This window comes from Armigeres subalbatus, unplaced genomic scaffold (genome assembly GCF_024139115.2).
Source record: "Armigeres subalbatus isolate Guangzhou_Male unplaced genomic scaffold, GZ_Asu_2 Contig1847, whole genome shotgun sequence".
NCBI classification, from domain to species: domain Eukaryota; kingdom Metazoa; phylum Arthropoda; class Insecta; order Diptera; family Culicidae; genus Armigeres; species Armigeres subalbatus.
In genome coordinates this window covers 188043-209026 of record NW_026942669.1, presented here as the reverse complement: position 1 = coordinate 209026, position 20984 = coordinate 188043, and the positions used below count along the sequence as shown (strand labels likewise).

At 42.1% G+C, this 20984-nt stretch overlaps 2 protein-coding genes and 1 long non-coding RNA gene across 3 annotated transcripts; 2 read left to right on the top strand and 1 right to left on the bottom strand.

Moving 5' to 3' along the window:
• Nucleotides 1-3756: 3756 nt before the first annotated feature.
• On the top strand, nucleotides 3757-6680 carry LOC134203409 (pre-rRNA 2'-O-ribose RNA methyltransferase FTSJ3-like). Its single transcript, XM_062678283.1, has 3 exons — nucleotides 3757-3953; nucleotides 4011-6252; nucleotides 6318-6680. Exons 1-3 carry the CDS (start codon nucleotides 3887-3889, stop codon nucleotides 6559-6561), a joined length of 2553 nt encoding a protein of 850 aa, XP_062534267.1. The 5' UTR covers nucleotides 3757-3886; the 3' UTR covers nucleotides 6562-6680.
• Nucleotides 6681-14132: 7452 nt separating this feature from the next.
• On the bottom strand, nucleotides 14133-17528 carry LOC134203413 (elongation factor-like GTPase 1). The gene is given in 5 exon segments (XM_062678285.1): nucleotides 14133-14433; nucleotides 14486-15808; nucleotides 15928-16550; nucleotides 16553-17358; nucleotides 17437-17528. Coding segments are annotated over 4 exon segments (2937 nt in total). The 5' UTR covers nucleotides 17355-17358; nucleotides 17437-17528; the 3' UTR covers nucleotides 14133-14244.
• Nucleotides 17529-19804: 2276 nt separating this feature from the next.
• On the top strand, nucleotides 19805-20411 carry LOC134203415 (uncharacterized). The gene is made up of 2 exons (XR_009977594.1): nucleotides 19805-20022; nucleotides 20166-20411. It is a non-coding gene; the product is annotated as an uncharacterized LOC134203415 (long non-coding RNA).
• Nucleotides 20412-20984: the final 573 nt, after the last annotated feature.

Genomic DNA, 20984 nt, shown 5'->3' with positions numbered 1-20984 from the left:
TCGACTTCGTCCCATATACCCGACGTTGCTCGCCGCTGCATCGTTAATGGCTGCTTTGACTTTATTCCAGCAGTCCTCAAGAGGGGCCACATCGAGCTCACCCTCTGCCGGCAACGCTGCCTTGAAATGCTGCACATATGCAGTGACGACATAAGGTTGCTTCAGTCGCTCTAGGTCGTACCGCTGCGGTCGTCGGTACCGAACACTGTTGATGATGGATAGTTTTTGGCGCAGTTTAACCATCACCAGATAGTGGTCAGAGTCTATGTTAGCGCCACGATTTGGCCTGACGTCGATATTGTCGATACTGATGAAATCAAGAACATGTATGAACTTGTCTCAACTACGTCGCTCGACTGAAACGTCGCTGGTCGCTGGTGACCCTTGCCAGTAAGTGCTCCAGCGACGCAGGCAAATTTAATGCGTCGCCGCAGCACCAAACTGGAAAGCGCTCGCTGGTTGAACGACGCGACGGTTCAGCGACGTTCCAGCGATGACTCGCATAGACAATAATGTCGGGGAAGTGCCGTCCATCAATCAGAACGTGGTCGATTTGTGATTCTGTCTGCAGTGGTGATCTCCAGGTGTACCGATACGGGAGGCTGTGTTGGAAGTAGGTGCTGCGAATGGGCATCTTTTTGGAGGCGGCGAAATCTATTAGTCGTAGGCCGCTTTCGTTCATCAGGCAGTGAGCGCTGAACTTCCCAATAGTCGGTCTAAACTCCTCCTCTTGTTCAATCTGAGTATTCAAATCTCCTGTGATGATTTTGACGTCGTGGCTTGGGCAGCTGTCGTACTCACGTTATAGCTGCGCGTAGAATGCGTCTTTATCATCATCAGTGCTTCCGGAGTGTGGGTTATGGACGTTGATTATGCTAAAGTTGAAGAACTGGCCTTTGATCCTCAACCTGCACATTCTCTGATTGATCGGCCATCACCCGATCACGCGCATTTGCATATCGCCCATTGTTGTAACCGAAAACAGGTAACGCCAACTCCATGCGTGCAACCCACTCAGGGTTAGCCAACAGAATGACCAATTTTATTTTCCATCACAGAATACGAACCTCACGCAAGTTCAACGGAAACCAATACTCACACATGATGGTTCGTAGCACACAGCTCATTTCATTCTCCCCGCTGTAAACTCTTCAATATCCTTCCCTTTCGGTCCCAGTCTCGAGTGATGCGTAGTCCACACAATGCTTGCATCCGAAATCAATACATAGACTAACGCAAAATAAACTCCCCTAAGAAATTATGACGTTTGAGCGGGTCGCATAATGAACGCAAAATGAACTTTTGTTCGAGAAAACGACCCGCTCAAATGTCAAAATCCGTCGGGTGAGTGAATTCGATGAACTCCTGCATAAGTCTATACATGCGCATCGTCATCGTACCTCGTTTCATTTCGTTCATCTCTTTCCTAGTCATCATCAGAATACAGGTTCAAAACTAGTTTGACAATCGGAAAGATCCAGAACTCATATTGAAATCAACCGACACATTTTTATCTAAAACTCATTGCTTACAATATCTACTATACCTATCACTATGAAAGCTGCTCCCAGCTCGTGTGTGGAGCCGCAGCTCTGGTAGATGGTATGATTACCTCTAAACGTTCGCACCATTGATCCCTTCCAACAAACCTCATGCAGCGCTACGATGCCGAATCCACGGTCCTTGAGCACATCGGCGAGTATGCGTGTACCCCCGATGAAGTTGAGAGATTTGCAGTTCCACGAACCGAGTTTCCAATCGCTATTCCCTTTTCGTCGCAGCGGTCTTCGCCTATGGTTCCGGTCCGTACTTTCTTGTAGATTGTTCGTTGCGTAAGTTTTTTAAAGGCTGGCTTGCAGGGCCTGACACCAAACCCCCTAAATTTCCGGATTCCTCCTTATTCCCGGTGGACAATGGTGTTCAGTTTCACTTAGAGTCCCTCGCTGGCACTCGGACGATGATCAGCCGCCCTTAACATGGAGAACAGACGCTGTTGTGAACCGATCCTGATATGGAGAACAGACGCTCAATAAAATTTGCACCTCCGGAGAGGAGCAAACCCCCCTTTCCCTGTCAGCGTACGACCATAGTTCTCATCGGGGTTGGTTATCCGATCTTCCCTAAGGTTGCTCGTATCACGGCCATTACCACGAGAAGGTAGGAATAGAAGTTGATGGGTAAGAGGCTATGGCACGGCAAATGCTGGGTAAAGCGTACCATTGGTACTTCGCGTACCTGAAGGAATAAAATAGACCCCATCTCGCGGTCCTTAGCCTCTTACCCAGCAACTCCTATCCCAGCAACCCCGCTATAGCGCGACTGATAGGTGACCAAATTTGGTAGCGTGATAAGCCCGAATAAAAAAGTCCAATAGAATTACAATAGAAGTTATTGTAACAATACGACAAATTTAATTGTAATTACAATTAACTTTATTGTTAAGAATACTGTTTTCCACCACAAATCCTATTGTAAATGGAAGTTTAACAATAGAAAATAGGGGTTGTTAGTTACCGTAACAATAAAAAATCGTTTATTTCTCGAACAAATTTTTGCAATTACAATAGATTTTATAGTAATTCTATTGTCAACATTTTTCTGTCAATAGATTTTATTGTACGTTTATTGGAACAACAATAAGGAATTTTTTTTTTTTATCTATTGCATTTATTTGACAGGCTCAGGCGTGTATAACACTTAACGGAGCCGAGACTCTTTATGATATTTACAAACTATATCATTATTATTAACAGTTAGTAAGGGGAAATAAGGGACATTGACCAAGATACTCGTGGCGACTCAAGGTTAGATTGCGTAATTTCAGGATGGACAGGGTTGGGATTTTGGTTTGGGGTATTACAGCTGCTCATCCGGGTATTTGACGTCAAAAACGTTGTATCGTAGCGTCGTGTTCGAGTTGTGGTTTGTCAGTGAGCATCAAGGAAAATTAATTGGTACAATAAAAGAACAATAGAATTGATTGTTCATAAATAAAATGTATTGTAATTTTATGATATTTTAATGTATTTCTATTGTATTTTCTATTCGGGGAGCGCTGCTATTTGATGAACTATCAACTGACAAACGTCACCGGTACGGAATACAGCAACCAAATTGAGAGCCGAAAATAGTAACCGATACGGAAACGAGTGACGAAACTAAAATCGTCACTAAAAAAAAGTGTCAAGTAATGATACTGCGCTGCCAAACGGCTTAAACTCACCACCGGTAATCTTGCTCTTAGGCCAATAGCCCAATTTATTGTCAGATTTTCTGGATATGATACACTGCGCGGCGTTTGTAATGTTCCCAAATGGGTACTTGCACAAAACTTCACGCGGCGAATGACTGTCGAAAGGTACGGCCGCGCCAAACGATACACCGCAATGCTATTCACCCATAAGAATCAAGTAAACGGGGTGCAGAAAGCGCAGCGGTACCTTTCATGAAGGGTTCGCCGCGTAAAATTTTGAGAAAATCAGGCAATAAAATATTTTAATAAAAAATGAGTAACATCCGATGGACGTGTACGATTCAAAAGGCTTTTCTTGTTTCACTTTCTACCTGTTTCAAGTTTGTTTTCTTTATTTTTGACACATAGTGCAGTGTGTGGTTTTGTTAGTGCTGTCCAATGAGCAGCTCGAAGTAGCTCGAAGTTGTTCCTGTCACGCTCATGCCCGTTGGTTGACAAAAAAGAACGAGCAGGACGGGAACAACTTCGAGCTACTTCGAGCTGCTCATTGGACAGCACTGTTTTGTTTGGTGTGTTGCGAGCACATGTTTTTCCATCAGCCGTTCAGTTCAGATAATTGAAAGGGTATTGAAAATTTTGCGGAATTTATCAAATTTACGTCCTCAACTGTGCTGAAATCTATCTCCGCTCACAATGGGTAAAAAAGGAAAAGTAGGAAAGGATCGGAAGGATAAGTTCTACAAATTAGCTAAGGAAACCGGTAAGTAAACAGTGCGGTCTTTCGAATGGTATTTGTGACTAGTGGTCTTTCTTTCAGGGTACCGTTCCCGTGCCGCATTCAAACTTATCCAGCTGAATCGTCGTTTCGGATTTCTTCAACAATCGCAGGTTTGCATCGATCTTTGCGCAGCGCCAGGAGGATGGATGCAAGTGGCAAAGCAGAACATGCCCGTATCCAGCGTCGTAGTCGGAATCGATTTGTTTCCTATCAAGAATGTACCTGGTTGTATCAGTTTGGTCGGGGATATTACGAGTGACAAGACGAAATCGGACTTGGCCAAAGAATTAAAAACGTGGAAGGCCGATGTGGTGCTGAATGACGGTGCACCAAATGTGGGTCGAAACTGGCTGTTCGATGCTTACCAGCAGGTTTGTTTGACGCTAAGCGCAGTAAAGTTGGCGACTCAGTTTCTGCGACCCGGTGGATGGTTTGTGACGAAGGTTTTCCGTTCGAAAGATTATAATGCCCTTATCTGGGTACTGAAGCAGCTATTCAAGAAAGTTCACGCCACTAAACCATCGGCATCAAGAAACGAATCTGCGGAAATTTTTGTCGTTTGTCAGCATTATCGGGCGCCTGACAAAATTGATCCACGTTTTCTGGATGCAAAGTATGTGTTTGAAGAGTTGGACGTGGAACCTCAAGTTAAAGTAAATTTACTGAAAGAGGTGGAGAAGGCTAAAAAGCCCAAGGTTGAAGGATATGATGGAACGGATGTTCGAAAAATTATTACTATTACGGAATTCCTAAAGGATGATAAACCGCTGGCTTTGTTGGGACGAATAACTGAGATTCAATTTAATGATAAGGCCATTTCGAACCATCCTCGAACAACAGCGGAAATCAAAGAATGCTGTAAAGATATCAAAGTATTAGGAAGGAAAGATTTACGGGATTTACTTAAATGGCACAAGTTGATGAGCAGCGAACTATTTCCAAATGAAAACAAATCCGAGGAAGTGAAGGGAAAAGGCAAGAATATAAATACATTGAATGGGCATCTCGACAAGGAGCAAGAAGACGAAGATAATGAGGAAACTGTGGAGCTGAGGTCTATGGAAAAGGAAATCGCCGAATTAAGGAAAGAAGAGGAACAAGATGCCAAGCGAAAACGAAAGAAGGCTAATAAGGAGCGAGCCAAATTGAACGAAAAGCTGAGCTTGAAAATGGTTATCAAAGGTGATCAGGGCCCAACTGAGCAAGAAGATGCAATGATGTTCAGTTTGAATGTAGTGCGTAGTAAAAAGCAAATGGATGATTTGTTGGACGCTGATCCAGATGTCCTGATGGAGCAAGATTATCATGATGACGATGATGGGTTGCCCAAGAAGAAGCAGAAATACGTCAAGTACGACAAAGAAACGAAGGGCGATCTGTTCGAGGATGATAAAATACTGGCCCAGAAAGCGGATGAAGACAGTGATGCGGACTTAGACCGAGAAGGACTTGGCTTGGACGATACAGATGAGCTTCAATTCGAAAAAGAGGGTGAAGCCGAGGAAGACGTTGATAGTGATAATCCTGATGCACAAAATCCGTTAATAACAGATTTGGATTACCGGGATAAAGACGAAAAACGTCGTCAGAAGGCTCAGCTTTGGTTCGAAAAGGATACATTTAAAAACGTGCTATCTGGTGAGGATCAAGCCGTTGATTACGATCTAGATCGGCTGACCGAGATGTACAGAAAATCAGGTGCTAAAATAGTCGGAGATGACGATAAAGATCGACCTCTAGGCAAGAAAGCTCGACAGAGAGCAAAACATGATGTCGCCAAGGAAGATTCATCTTCGGACGATTCGGATTCGGAAGCGGAGGAAGAAAATGAACAAAGTTATGAGCATAAAACTGTGGAGAAAGTTGGAGGAAAGGACGGGTTTGAAGTTGTTTCCACAGAAAAACGTGAGAAGAAAGTCAAATTGAACGAACAGGAACTGGCCCTCGGACAGCTGTTAGTCAGTGGCAAGAAGACTCGTCGAGATTTGATCGATGCCGCGTGGAATCGATACATGTTCAACGACAGTAATCTACCCGATTGGTTCGTAAAGGACGAGGAGAAAACTATGAAGAAGCAAGCTCCAGTTCCGCACGAAGTTGCTGAAACTTATAAGAAAAACTTGGAAGAAATGAACGTTCGCTCCATCAAGAAGGTAATGGAAGCGAAGGCTCGCAAGAAGAAGCACGCTACCAAACGACTGGAGAAGATCAAGAAGAAAGCCGAAACCATCATGGAAAACGTCGATAATACGAATCAGGAGAAGATCCGGCTGCTGAAGAAGTATGTTTTTGGTTTTGTTGGATAGATTGTCATAACTTTGGGTATTAAACATTGAATTTTTCCAGGCTGTATAAGAAAACTGATGCCAAGAAGAAGGACATTACTTACGTGGTTGCCAAGAAGTCCGGTACTAGCGGCAAAAAGGTTCGCCGACCGAAGGGTGTCGAGGGTCGATTCAAGGTGGTTGATCCGCGTATGAAGAAGGATAGGCGAGGAATGGACGCCAAGGAGCGACGTTCGGTCAAGAAGGGTGGAAAGAAGGGCGGAAAAGCAAAGACGGGAAAAGCCGGAAAAGGCAAGAAAAAGTAAAGTAGTGCCACATGGTAAGTCTTCGTTTATTAGTCCTTGTTGAAGTATTGGTGTTTACTTCTAATAAGGTTTGTTAGGATTTAAAAGAACATATAGAATAAATATCTATAATATTGAAATGATTTTTGCATGTCTGAAACATATCCTTCATGTAGACTTCAAATAGGCTAATTATTGTGCAATTTTCTTCTTTCTTTTTGTCGACATTAACGGGTGGCCACTGAATAGGTGGTGGCTGGCCCCATGATTACTTCCGGTCTTTTACTATACACAGGATTTTGTTTTTACACGATTTTTTTTCGCTCGTATTTTTGATCGTGTGACTTCAATTTACCTCCAAAATCTTCGCAACATGTTTCAAAAAATCCAGATTAAATCAAAGAAAAATCACATGATGATTAATATGCGTTAAACATTTAGGATGAGCGGAAAATAGAGAAAATGTAAATTGTGTAAAAACAGAATCCAGTGTAGGTACAACGGCCAACGATGCATAAACATCGCAGCCTCCCGCGGAATAAAGATGAATACACTGCTAGATTGGAACACCTAGTGGTGTATTCATCTTGCGCGGAATGGTAGTCTGAAGCACCTTCTTTCCCCGCAAAAATATCCACAAGGCCACATGGAGATCACCTAACCAAGAAACGGAATACCAAATCGACCACGTTCTAATCGACGGTAAATTCTTCTCCGACATCACGAACGTCCGCACTTACCGCAGTGCGAATATTGAATCCGATCACACCTCGACGGTGTACAACACGCTGCACTTGGCACGGTGCACCCGGATCAGAGAAACGACTGGTATGACGGCGAATGTGAGCAGTTAGTGGAGAGAAGAATGCAGCATGGGCGAGATTGCTGCAACACCGCACGAGGGCGAACGCAGGTGGGTGCCACGATGCCATGTTTTTGCAGCCAACATCTCAGTGTAAAATTCATGATAGTATGTGTTTTGTTTACAAACATCACATTTGATTCTCATTAAAATACAGAACTGTCAGTGGGATACGGTCGCGCAATGTTGGCTGCAAAACAAACCTATTGTGTGAGATAGGGATGCCACCGGGCTGGGCGAACGAGGCACGATGTAAACGGGCGCGGAACAGACAAAACTCGATTTTCCGGAGGAAAAAGCGCCAGCAGGAAAATCGAGACCGTGAAGAGACGGAGCAACTGTACCGCACTAATAACGCACGAAACTTCTATGAGAAGTTGAACCGTTCACGTAAGGGCCACGTGCCACAACCCGATATGTGTACGAACGAGCGTGATGTGATCCAAATGTGGCGGCAGCACTACGAAGAACACCTAAATGGCGATGTGGCAGACGAAGATGGTGGTATGGTGATGGACCTTGGAGAACGCGCGCAGGACACAATTTTACCGGCTCCGGATCTCCAGGAAATCCAGGAGGAGATTGGCCGGCTGAAAAACAACAAAGCCCCTGGGGTTGACCAACTTCCAGGAGAGCTATTTAAACACGGTGGTGAAGCACTGTCTAGAGCACTGCACCTGCCAAGATTTGGAAGGTGTCGTGTGTCCCATCTACAAAAAGGGCGATAAGCTGGACTGTAGCAACCACGCAATCACATTGCTGAACGCCGCCTACAAGGTACTCTCCCAAATTTTATGCCGTCGACTAGCACCAATTGCAAGGGAGTTCGTGGGACAGTACCAGGCAGGTTTTATGGGCGAACGCTCCACCATGGACCAGGTGTTCGCCATTCGCGAAGTTCTGCAGAAATGCCGCGAATTCAACGTGCCCACACATCATTCGTCGACTTCAAAGCCGCATATGATACAATCGATCGGGACCAGCTATGGCTGCTAATGCACGTACACGGATTTCCGGATAAACTGACACGGTTGATCAAAGCGACGATGGATAGGGTGATGTGCGTAGGAGTTTCAGGGGTATTCTTGAGTCTCTTCGAAACGCGCAGAGGGTTACGGCAAGGTGATGGTCTTTCGTGTCTGCTATTCAACATCGCTTTGGAAGGAGTAATACGAAGGGCAGGGATCGACACGAGTTGTACAATTTTCAACAAGTCCGTCTAGCTATTTGGCTACGCCGACGACATAGATATTATGGCACGTAACTATTATGGCACGAAGCCTACAACGGACTGAAGAGGGAAGCTAAGCCGATCGGGATCGGATGTACGTCGAAGTACATGATAGGAAGGGGTTCACGAGCCATCAGTAATGAGGAAGCCCCTAGTCGACTCATCACAGTCGAGCCATTCCTGCCAGCGACCTTCAGCCGTTCCGGTCCTGTGTTTGAGCTCGGTGAAGGGGTCTTCCGCACTCCCTTTGCAGGCAAGTATACACATATACAAGTATACATCTGCCTGAACAATCTCTGTATTCCAGCGCTCTCGGTAATATCAGCCCCATAGAGCCAATAGACAATCAGGACTTATCGTGTGCTACATTGATCATCAATCCGTTGGTTCCCGTTACTCCCGTTGGTGCCTCTTCTGTATCATCACTGGGACGCACGCTTGCCGTTAGCATTGAGGAAGCCCCGGATCCCCCCAACGCAGTCGAGCCGTTCCCGCCAGCGTTCATCAGTCGTCCTGGTCCTGCGTTTGGGGCTAGAAATGGGGTCTTCCGAACTCCTGTGTTCGGCAAGTGTGAACAACATTCAAATGGTTTTGTACCTAAAGCTGCACTGTATTCTAGTGAACAATGTATCTCGCATATCTCCACGCCCTCCTATTCGCCCATCGTCGCTTGCTGGCCAGTCGCCTCTGCAGAGTGTCCAGGACGCACCGCAGTAAGCTTCTCGGGAGATTCTTCCAGTCCCTCTATCTCAGTCACGCCATGAAGCGTGCCATGCCAGCGTTTATCCAAGTCGTCCTGACCCTGAGTTTGGATGAGGATTGGAAATCTCCTAGCATGTTACTCCAGGCAAGTACCTATGGAACAATGAACATTCGCTGCCTGATTCGGATCTAACTTCCAGCAGTTCTCCGGTAGTATCATCAACCCGGTCGATCGATCGCGACACCGATGATCTCTTGATTTACTACCAAAACGTAGGCGGTATCAACTCAGAAGTAGACAGCTATCGTCTAGCAACATCAGCTCAGTGCTACGATGTTATTGTCCTGATCGAAACTTGGCTAGATGATCGCACACTCTCGAGTCAAGTGTTTGGTACTGAATACGAAGCGTATCGGTGTGATCGAAATTCTGAAAATAGTAGGAAATCTACTGGTGGCGGTGACATTGCTGTACGGCGTGGTTTGAAGGCAAGGCTAATTGGCAATGTTTGGAGCCAGTCTGGATAATTGAAGAAGAGCGCCATTTTCATTTGTGCCGTGTACATACCTCCAGATAGAACACGTGACGTTGACTACTTAGATGCCCACTGCCATTCGATCTTCACCGTAGTCGAGGGTATGCATGGATTCATACCCGGTCGCTTCACTACACAGTGGTTGAAATCCCGAAAAACGTGATCGCCAGCTTTTTCGGTATGAAATCGTGTTTTAAATGTTCAGCAAGTATGTTACATACATCAAGGAGTATCATTTGAGAAAATTTTATTTTTGATTAATTCACCTAAAAGTGAGATAGGAATTTAATTTTTTCAAAATTTGTTGAAACAAAATGGCGTCTTTGGGAAAGTTGTCAGAAATAATGTACAGAAAAACTTTGCCAAAGACACTATGGGTCTATCTATTGAAACTAACAAAATATGACTCAATTTTAGATAATAGGTCATTTAACCCTATAAAAACTGGTATACAATGAATAACTTTGCATGGTCGAATTTTTGAGGTTAACAATGTTCTAGAAACTTATTCAGCACATAAAAATACAGCATTCAACTACTAAATCATAACAATATTACAGTCAAACATCGATGAGTCGATATTGAAGGGACCATCGACTCAAGGAAATATCGAGATGTGGAACAGAAACTTCTTGGAAAGCTCTTTGAAGGGACCATCACAGTAGCCCTGGAAATATTTTTTAATATGGAATAATTTGTTTCCATGAGTCGATATCGAGTCATAGAACATCGACTCATGGAGGTTTGACTGTATCAATTGTTAGAAGGAAATTCGAGATTTACAATTTTTAACATGCATGAATCGAGTTTCAGACTTAGTAATTAAGACCAGTTGATTTTTTAAATTATAAATATTTATCTTATACCAAAGAATGACTCGAACATGTTAAAAATAGTTATTTTTCAATAACAAATATCTGACAAGGATACAATGAGATACAAATGAAACCACTTGTAATAGAAAGCTTTGAAGCTTACCTTTCGAATGTGCATTGATTTGGCTGCTACTTTTTGCTACCTTGCAAGATATTTTGATTTGAAAAATTTGTAATTTTGTTTGTAAAACTTGAATTTCCTCCTAACAATTGATAATATTGTTATGATTTAGTAGTTGAATGTTGTATTTTTATGTGCTGAATAAGTTTCTAGAACATTGTTAACCTCAAAAATTCGACCATGCAAAGTTATTCATTGTATACCAGTTTTTATAGGGTTAAATGACCTATTATCTAAAATTGAGTCATATTTTGTTAGTTTCAATAGATAGACCCATAGTGTCTTTGGCAAAGTTTTTCTGTACATTATTTCTGACAACTTTCCCAAAGAGGCCATTTTGTTTCAACAAAATTTGAAGAAAATAAAATTCCCATCTCACCTTTAGGTGAAAATTAATCAAAAATAAAATTCTCTCAAATGATACCCCTTAATGTATGCAACATACTTGCTGAACTACTATGACATTTAAAACACGATTTCATACCGAAAAAGCTGACGATCTCGTTTTTCGGGATTTCAACCACTGTGCACTAGTACTAATTTATTGTGCCTTACATATTTCATCACGAACAGCATGACGAAAAGAGCTCAAACAGATGTCATCTACACAGATCAGTCAGCTGCTTTTGAAAAGTTAAACCACTACATCGCTATCGCCAAATTAGACAAGTTATGGTTAAATGGCACTCTATTGGAATGGTTTCGATCATATCTATCCGGCCGCCAACTAACGGTTGCTATCGGCGACTGCAGATCTGATTCCTTCGTGGCTACATCGGGAATACCCCAAGGAAGTCATTTGGGTCCGTTAGTCTTCCTACTATATTTCAATGACGTGAATTTTGTACTTGAAGTTCCCCGCCTATCGTATGCTGATGACCTGAAAATGTTCTTGCAAATCCAATCTATCGACGATTGCTATTTCCTTCAACGTCAGTTAGAATCCTTTGCCAATTGGTGCAACGTCAACCGTATGATAGTCAATCCGGCAAAATGCTCGATGATTATTTTTTCTCGGATTAAAAATCCCGTTAGATTCGACTACACGCTTTTGAATACTGTCGTAGCCAAGCAAATCCGTCTTCCGATTTGCCTTTTACCAACGAAAATAAGCGCGGAACACCGAAGGATGATTCGCATGTTCACGCCTCAAAAACAGAACACTGAATGATCGTTTATTTTCACCGTTCGAATAATCTAGAATTCCTGTCAGCCTACTGAGATTGAATTTCAAATTTCTTCTCATTAGCTTCTTAGTACGCTGGCATTCCAAATGCCAACTACGATTGAATTTCAAATTCGTTATCATTTTTTCTATCAATGTCATTTTTAAATATTTTAGTTTATTTCATTATTTTTATTATGAAATAAGAAATACGTTCCACTTTATCCATTAATGATGACAATGGATTATCCATTAATGTAACCAACAAATGCAAATGCATTTTTCACACTCACTTTATTCCCCACAAATACCAGCATAGAACGTCTGAGACTTGTCAAAGACTTGGGCGTAATTTTGGATTCCCAGCTGACGTACAAAATGCATATCTCATACGTTGTAGGTAAGGCTTCCAAAACCTTATCTTTCGGATGGCTAAAGAATGTTCTGACATTTACTGTCTGAAGTCTTTGTATTGCTCACTGGTGCGGTCGATACTGGAGTATTGCTCTGCCGTTTGGAATCGCAATTATACGAACGGTGCCGAACGAATTGAGTCCGTGCAACGATGCTTCCAACGATTTGCTCTGCGTTGACTACCGTGAAGAGATCCATTACGCCTGCCAAATTATGAAAGCCGCTGTCGGCTTATCGATCTGGAGCCGCTAAGAGAACGCCGTAACACCGCTCGAGCTGTACTTGTTGCAGACGTTTTGCAAGGCCGAATAGAGTGTAGTGACATTTTGAAACAGATTAATATTAATGTACAACCGAGAACACTTCGCAATAACGTTATGTTAAGAATGCCATTTCGTCGGACTAACTACAGTATGAACGGTAGTATTGAAGGATTACAGCGTATATTCAACAGGGTTTCTACATTATTCGACTTCAACCTGCCTCGTCAGACGCTGCGTCGAAGATTCAAAGAATTTTTCACATCGCAATAGATAGCTGTTTTAGTGTTTGTGTCCATTTTTTAAAAAGTTTTTGACGATATGTATATTTAATTTTTTTTTATTATCATCATTAGGACATAAGTAGTCTGTTGATGTAGGCCCTAAATAAATAAATAAATAAAGAGAAGACAATGTGAGCCACCCACCTCGAGTTTGCATCGGTGGTGACGAAATCGAGGTGGTAGAAGAATTTGTATACTTGGGCTCACTGGTGACTGCCGAAAAAAAGATATCTTAGTTACCAGATAAAGATTGTCGCTTCGGTTCCCTTTGTTCTGCTGTCCGAAACATGTGTGGTACCTAACTGTCAAATCGTATGCATTTTTCCTTCATTGACATTTAGATCCCCTATCCTCGCCAGCAAAAGATGTTCCGGACAGCGACAATGTTTATCTGGTAACTAAAATATCTTTTGCCGAAAATGATACCAGCAGAGAAATTCGGAGACGCATAGTGGCTGGAAATCGTACGTACTTTGGACTCCGCAAGACGCTCCGATCGAATAGAGTTCGCCGCCGTACTAAACTGACAATCTACAAAACGCTCATTAGACCGGTAGTCCTCTACGGACACGAGACCTGGACGATGCTCGTGGAGGACCAACGCGCACTTCTAGTTTTCGAAAGAAAAGTGCCGCGTACCATCTATGGTGGGGTGCAGATAGCGGACGGTACGTGGAAGAGGCGAATGAACCACGAGTTGCATGAGCTGCTGGGAGAACCATCCATCGTTCACACCGCGAAAATCGGACGACTGCGGTGGGCCGGGTACGTAGCCAGAATGTCAGTAATGTGACAGTAATCCGGTGAAAATGGTTCTTGACAACGATCCGACGGGCACAAGAAGGCGAGGTGCGCAGCGCGCAAGGTGGATCGATCAGGTGGGAGATGACTTGCGGACCCTCCGTAGACTGCGTGGTTGGCGACGTGTACCCATGGACCGAGCCGAATGGAGAAGACTCTCATATACCGCACAGGCCACTTCGGCCATAGTCTGAATAAATAATAACAAAACTAATACGATTTGGTGGAATTGTTGTTAGTGTTTGTTCCATGTGTTGTGTCTGTATGTGCTATCAGCCTTGCCATTGATCGTGAAACTGACGACTGGTTTTCTTCGTTCTTCTAAAACAACAAATAGTATATTGAATCGGTGATAAAAATTTACATTCTTATTATTAATTTAAATATAAATACGACCACTTGCTAATTATTTACATTTAATACATAAAACATCAGCAGGAAACATCAACAACATCATTTATTTTTTGAAAGGGTCCGTTGTTTCTCCGCGTGCTCCACAGTTTTCTTCTCCACTGGCAGTCCCTTCCGTTCTCGAATCGAATCCATATAAACCTTGGCAATGTTGGTGAAATCCGCCTTCTCGCCGTACTGTTCGTATTCTTCTTCCGTGCTCGGCACCCAGTAGGGATCAATGTTCACGATCTGAAAAGGTGATGTTAATAACAGTTCTGGAAATGTTTTATCCAAAAATTACCTCCCAATGGCTGAACACCAGTTGTGGCATTGCCAAACCCGACGTCTGCTTGCGAATTTCGGTGGCGAAATTGAACGACTCGATCACCGGAATCAGAGCACTAACGTCGAACTGTCCGCTTCCTTCGATCAGATCAGCCGAAACGATTCGGCCCTGTCTCCGACCGATCACTGCATACAGTTTGCCTAGAACGTCCGAATTGACGGTGATGTTGCAGCTGTACATTGGGTGAACCAACCGTTGGGGTTGACTCTGGAATGCCTTCTTGCAGCCTTCTTTGACGATGGACATTATTTGACCAGAAAGGGGTCCATGTGATAAAACAGTGGAACTTGATTCATCGGCTTCCGTATCAGGAGCGGTAATATTCCATTCCTGCACAATAAAACAAACACCCTGCATTGGTTCGTCTGCCAACGGTCCTGCCAAACTAGCCAACTGAAATCCATTAACGAAGGATGATTCCAAACTCTGCCGTATGTCGGTTACTTGCTCAGTGGAGCTTTGTCGTAAACTCCACACCGAGGGATGGCAGAAAGAGGAATAATTCATCAGTATGTTGGTGCCACTTTTCTTCGGACCAAAACTCCAAATTTTATCCACTGACATTGATTGCAAATCTTCAGCTTCGCATTCGGTAAAAATGTTACTAAGCCGAACTTTGAGTTCTTCCAGAGATTCTTTAAGATTGTGCGAAATCTCCTTCGCCTCATGAGCTTTGGCTAATGCCTTCAAAAGGGAATTACATCGTTCTAGAAGCTCAGTCGCTTCGTCTGGTAGAGGAATTGCGATCAGTTTGATAAAGCTTTGTTTGTTAGGTGTGTAGATCGTCACAGTTTTATCTCGTTCTCTCTCTTTCGCAATTTCTTCCTCTGGGTTATCCTCGGAAGTAGGAACAAATTTAACAATCGTCTCCTTGAACGGAACAATCGGCTTGGATACATTGAGTTTGACTTTGGCGTAGGTATCTTCCAGATCCTTGATACATCGTTCCAAGTGGACCTCCCCTAGAGTTAAAAGCACGTGCTCCCCGCTCTCCTGGATGCGGACTTCTACGCAAGCATCCGCTTGATTCAAAAGTTTCAATCCTCGGACCAACTTTGGCATGTGTTGAATGTCCTTGGATTCGACTGCAACTCTAAGAATCGGAGTAGCTATCGCTGGCAGGTCCACAAACGGAGGACAGTAGGGAGTATTACTGAGGGTTGCCGTTTTCAATACGTGATTCTGGAGACCAGCAATTCCTGCTATGCTTCCCGCCGGGACGGACGGGATCATCTCCAATTGTCGACCCATCAACATAAATAGATGATCTACATTTACCTGTAAAATGCATATACAGTTGAAATGAGTTAAAATGTAATCAATTGTCTTCTGATATTTGGTAAAACGATATTTGGTAATCGAGAATAATATTTTCTAGCACATAGTTGCTTACCTACCTGTGTTATGTGTGGCGATGCTTCCAAATCGTAATTCTCCGACAACAGATTTCTAGGATCGTGCTTTGGACCTATCACGTACACCTTATCACCTTGCTTTAGTGTTCCGCTGTAGACTCGTGCAAAAGCAAGAAAGGCTTCCTCACAAGCGTCCTGCTCAACGCAGTCCTCCAACAACGTCATTTTAGATAAACTATCTGCCACGGATTGTGGCAACGTTTTCCTATCTACAGGAAACATTTTCGAAATGAACACAATCAATGTTTCACTTCCAGCATCACAGTTCAGAATATCTTCCCTTAGTCGTTGCGTTCGATCCGGGAATGAATGAAAGTCTTCCATCCTAGAGCAGAGCAACTTCTCAGCTTTCATCTGCGGAATCATACGCGGATGTGGTACAATGCTCACGACCATCTCTAGAAGAGATTTCTCCATCGGCAGCCATTGAGATAGCAAATTTTTAATCGGTATTCGAATATCCGCATGTTTCATATCTCTCGCGGTTTGTGCTATTCCAAGTTTCTCAGATATCGCTTTTAGCTTATCCAAATCTCGGTGATCAATCAAGTCATAGATGTTCCACAAATTATCCAAAACGAGTTGAACAAATAACGGTTTTCGTCCTTTTCTAGTGCGCCCTTTTCGATGCTTTTCTTTTTGGGACTGTAGAAATAATCACCCCACATTGCTTCTTCGAGTTGCGCCAACGGAACTCCCAACTTCTCTTGATACAGTTTAGCGAATGCCCTTAGCGTGAATCCCCAGCCATCTAACGCTGAACCGAAGAGAACATTACCATTCGAGGGTGTGTAATAGATCCTCGAATCGTCTGTATCTTCTAGAGCCGATATCTGGTGATTAGCACTCAGATCTTCCTTTGCCAGCACATCGGACGCAAATATATTACCAACCACAGCATTGACCTGCTCCAGAACCCGTGTCAAGTGCCTGTACGCTTCCACTGGATCCATCTTTTTCTCCAACACCAACCGATCCACTTTGTTAAGTAACAGAACAGTCCTCAAATTCTCACTGTAGGCCTGCTTCAGGCATATCCTTGTCTGGGGACACACTCCCTCTACGACGTCTACCACAACGATCGCTCCGTCGCAAAGCCTCACTGCTGTGGATACTTCACTACTAAAGTCCACATGCCCTGGGGAATCAATCAGGTTTACCAAATGTCCCTCGTAGTACAAAGCTATGCTACTGCTTTTCATCGTGATCTGTCGTTCTTGTTCATCTGGCCTGCTGTCCATGTAACGCAGCTTCCCAGCCAAGCGCTGCGAGATGATTCCATTACTGGCAATGAGCGAATCAGCTAATGTCGTCTTCCCATGATCTACATGCGCCAGAATGCAGATGTTGCGTATTCGCTCAGGTAGTGATTGCAGTTCTACCAGCTGGGAAAAGTCCACCCGCACCATGGTTCTGTTGGTAGGATAATCAGAAACTCGATCCTATTAGACATTTGTAAATAGGAGATATGTAGAATATATTAAAACCTACCTTGTGGATGATATCGAAGATAGATCTGCGCTCGTATCTGCGTAGGTACGCGGAATATTCTCAGCGCGAAATCAACACACGTGCGGTGTTTGGGGTGTTTGTTTTTAAATTTCGAAGGGACGGATTGAAAGTGGAATATGTACAAACACGCTCGTCCGGCTGAACTCAATTTTGAGTCGCCTTAACTCAAAATAATAACTTCTTCAGAGACGTCAAACTCTGAGTAACTGAGAATTATTATTTTGAGTTGGTTTAACTCATTCTGAATAAATCGAAGCAGAACTGAAAATGAGTTCACAGTGAACTCAATTTCAAGAGTTCAACGGTCACTGATAGAATTTTAGCTTTCTGATTGCTAATAACTTAAAGTCTCAATAAATTTGATATATTTAACTCTTTCTCATTGCAGCATTAACATCTTGAAACAACGACCCAAGCCTATAGCACAACTATTTAGACAAGGAACATATATTATCTATTTTACTATTTTGGATCTATACAATGGGACCTTCACTAGCCGTTCGCTAAGATGCTCGCCTATAACGAGGTCTACAGAGCAAGACCATGCTGAAGGTGACCGGGTCCGATTCTCGGTTCGGTCTAGGAAATTTTCAGGTTAAGGATTTTCTCGACTTCTCTGGGCATAAAAGTACCATCGTGTTAGCCTCATACGAATGCAAAAATGGTAACTTGGCTCAGAAGCGTCGCTGTTTATAACTGTGGAAGTGCTTAATAAATACTAAGCAGCAAGGTAAGAATATCCCAGTGGGATATGTAAAATGCCTAAGAAGAATGTTTTTTCATATTTTCGAGGGACATTCAGAATGTCCCTCGAAAAATGGATGAAACATTTCCGGGATTTTGTCGTCGCCTTTGTACACTTTGTCAAATGTTAGCATCAGTGACCGCTATTACGACATCCAGCTATAACAGCCGAGATAACAGCAGATATGAAGGAGGTTTGGGCAGAGGTCCATGATTAGATCCCTTACTAATTTATGCTTCTTGTGCCAATGCTCTTTCTTCTTGCCGCATCATTACCCTCGTCATTACCAACGACCGGCTCAACAACCATTTTAGCATCGTTGTCTATTTTATTATATTTAGGAAGAATTTATTATATTATAGTATTTATTTCAATTTATATTTGATAATAAATGTACTCTGTTTCCGAATTAATTATCTTTTAACTGAACGAGATTGCACGCTCGTCCGGCTGAACTCAAATTTGGGTCAGTTTAACTCAAAATCGTAAAAACTGGCTCAAGACAAAATTGAGTTAAGGCCATCGAACTCAATTTTGAGTAACGGAGGAAGATATTTTATTTTGAGTTGCTTTAACTCAAAATCATAAAATTGATATATAAGATTTTGAAATTTGTCAAATCAGAAAACCAATTCGTTCAGTTTGCTTGATTCAGAAAAAACTCAAAATAATAAAGTTACTCAGAGTTTGACGTCTCTGAAGAAGTTATTATTTTGAGTTAAGGCGACTCAAAATTGAGTTCAGCCGGACGAGCGTGTGGTTTTCTCGATTTGACAAACCCAAAATCTTATATATCAAATTTTATGAATTTGAGTTGAAGCAACTCAAAATAAAATATCTTCCTCCGTTACTCAAAATTGAGTTCGATGGCCTTAACTCAATTTTGTCTTGAGCCAGTTTTTACGATTTTGAGTTAAACTGACCCAAATTTGAGTTCAGCCGGACGAGCGTGAAAGTGACGCAACGATTTTTTTTTTAATTACGAGGGGTCCATATATATTGTATAAACACGCACGCTCAGAATAGGTCTTTTTATGTGAGTGCAATTGACTCACAGATAACAGACATACACACAGATGCACACTCGTTTCAAATCACTCACAGACTGAGTGAAATTGTATTGCCGTCTCTTTTTTTCTCAAGGAAATCTCACTCAATTAGCTAATGCAGTGTGGTATATATAGGCAATACTATAAAGCAATTTTAGGAAGAGTTTCTATTAGAAACTTTCTAATGGTAATTTCAAAGAAATTTCCAGATGAAATTTCCGAAAGATCTCTTATTGTTATTTCCGAATGATTATTAAAAGAAAATCTGAGTAAACTTCTGAAGTGATTTCCAAAAGAAAATTCAAAGAAATATCCGAAGGTTTGAGACCAGTACAATTTCCGGAGGAATGTACGAGTTTGAAGTAGCCATGGAGCAAGTACAATGCGTGTTTAAGTCGTCGCGAAAGGAACTGTATCTACCGCTCATACACACAAAGAACAAAAATGGTTTTATAGAATATTATGCACTTTTCTTTTGAAAAGTGCTTTATTTTCCTAGAATTAAGAGTAAAATTATTCTCATTCAAAATTACTTTTTTATTTAAAAGTTGTTTTGATCCTTCTCCAAAAGTAACATCTAAAGTCCTTTCTATCAACCTAAAAGTAGATAAACTTTTAAAGCATGTCAAACGAACCATTGGTGAAAAGAAAAGGAAAATATCGTAAATATTTCTCATCTCTCTTTTCCTCTCAGTGTCTATATATGACAGAACGAAAACATTCAACGAAATCTTGAGCCGAAGAAACAAAAGGGATACAGGCCATTTGCAGGTGAGTCAATTTCGATTTCTTTAATCGTAAACGTATAAAGTACCGGTGTGATCTAATGTCTCTTAGCAATGCCCAATTTCCATGATTCAATGGCGTAGTGTAAATCTATACTTATGCGAGATCTTCAATTCAATTTTCTACAGGTAATCTGTTTGTTTCGGCATTTCTGACCGAGAAAAAACCGTAGCGCAATGACCAAATGTTCGCATATGTACGATGCGCACACCAAGGAGCTGGACAGAGCTGGATTAATCGGATTAAGTTGGTTGGCAGCTGTTGTTCGGACGCTCTGGCGAGTTTGTTTTGAGATCTAACAAACTAACTAATGTGATCTTACTCTGATTGTTTGATCAAAAATATTAAACTAAAATAAACATGCTCAAACTGTATACTCTGATTTCATTTTGAATTTAAAGAGAAACAATAAGAATGAGGGTGAAGGGAGCTTTTTTGGGATTTTTTTTTAATAAAATGTTGCACTATATCTTCTACAATGTCACCATTTTTATTTAACAGTGCTACAATTTTATTTTGAAAGTATAAACTTTTATTTTCAGAGCGGCGACCAATTTTTGAACCATTGGTGTATTAAAAGTTTGGGTACTTTTGATTTGAAGACATGCAACTCTCTACGAAAAAGAACCAACGAAACTTTTTATTTTAACCAACGATTTTTTTAATTTGATTAATGATTTTTCTTTCTGTGTAAAAAATCTACACCTCCGCTTATTTTTAGCCGCAACGTAAATTAAGCGCCAGATAGTTACCTAATAAAAACTCACCTACAGAAAAGATCTACTTTGATATTTTTGAAAATTTTGCCGCCACGTGCTGGATTCTGGCAGTGAATGCTTTGATAGCTCGTGCTTCTTGTACTGCGGATACATATTTTACATTTTACACATCTATGAGAGCCTTGGAAAATTATCATGAAAGTTGTGATTTTAAGGTTTTCTTAATTT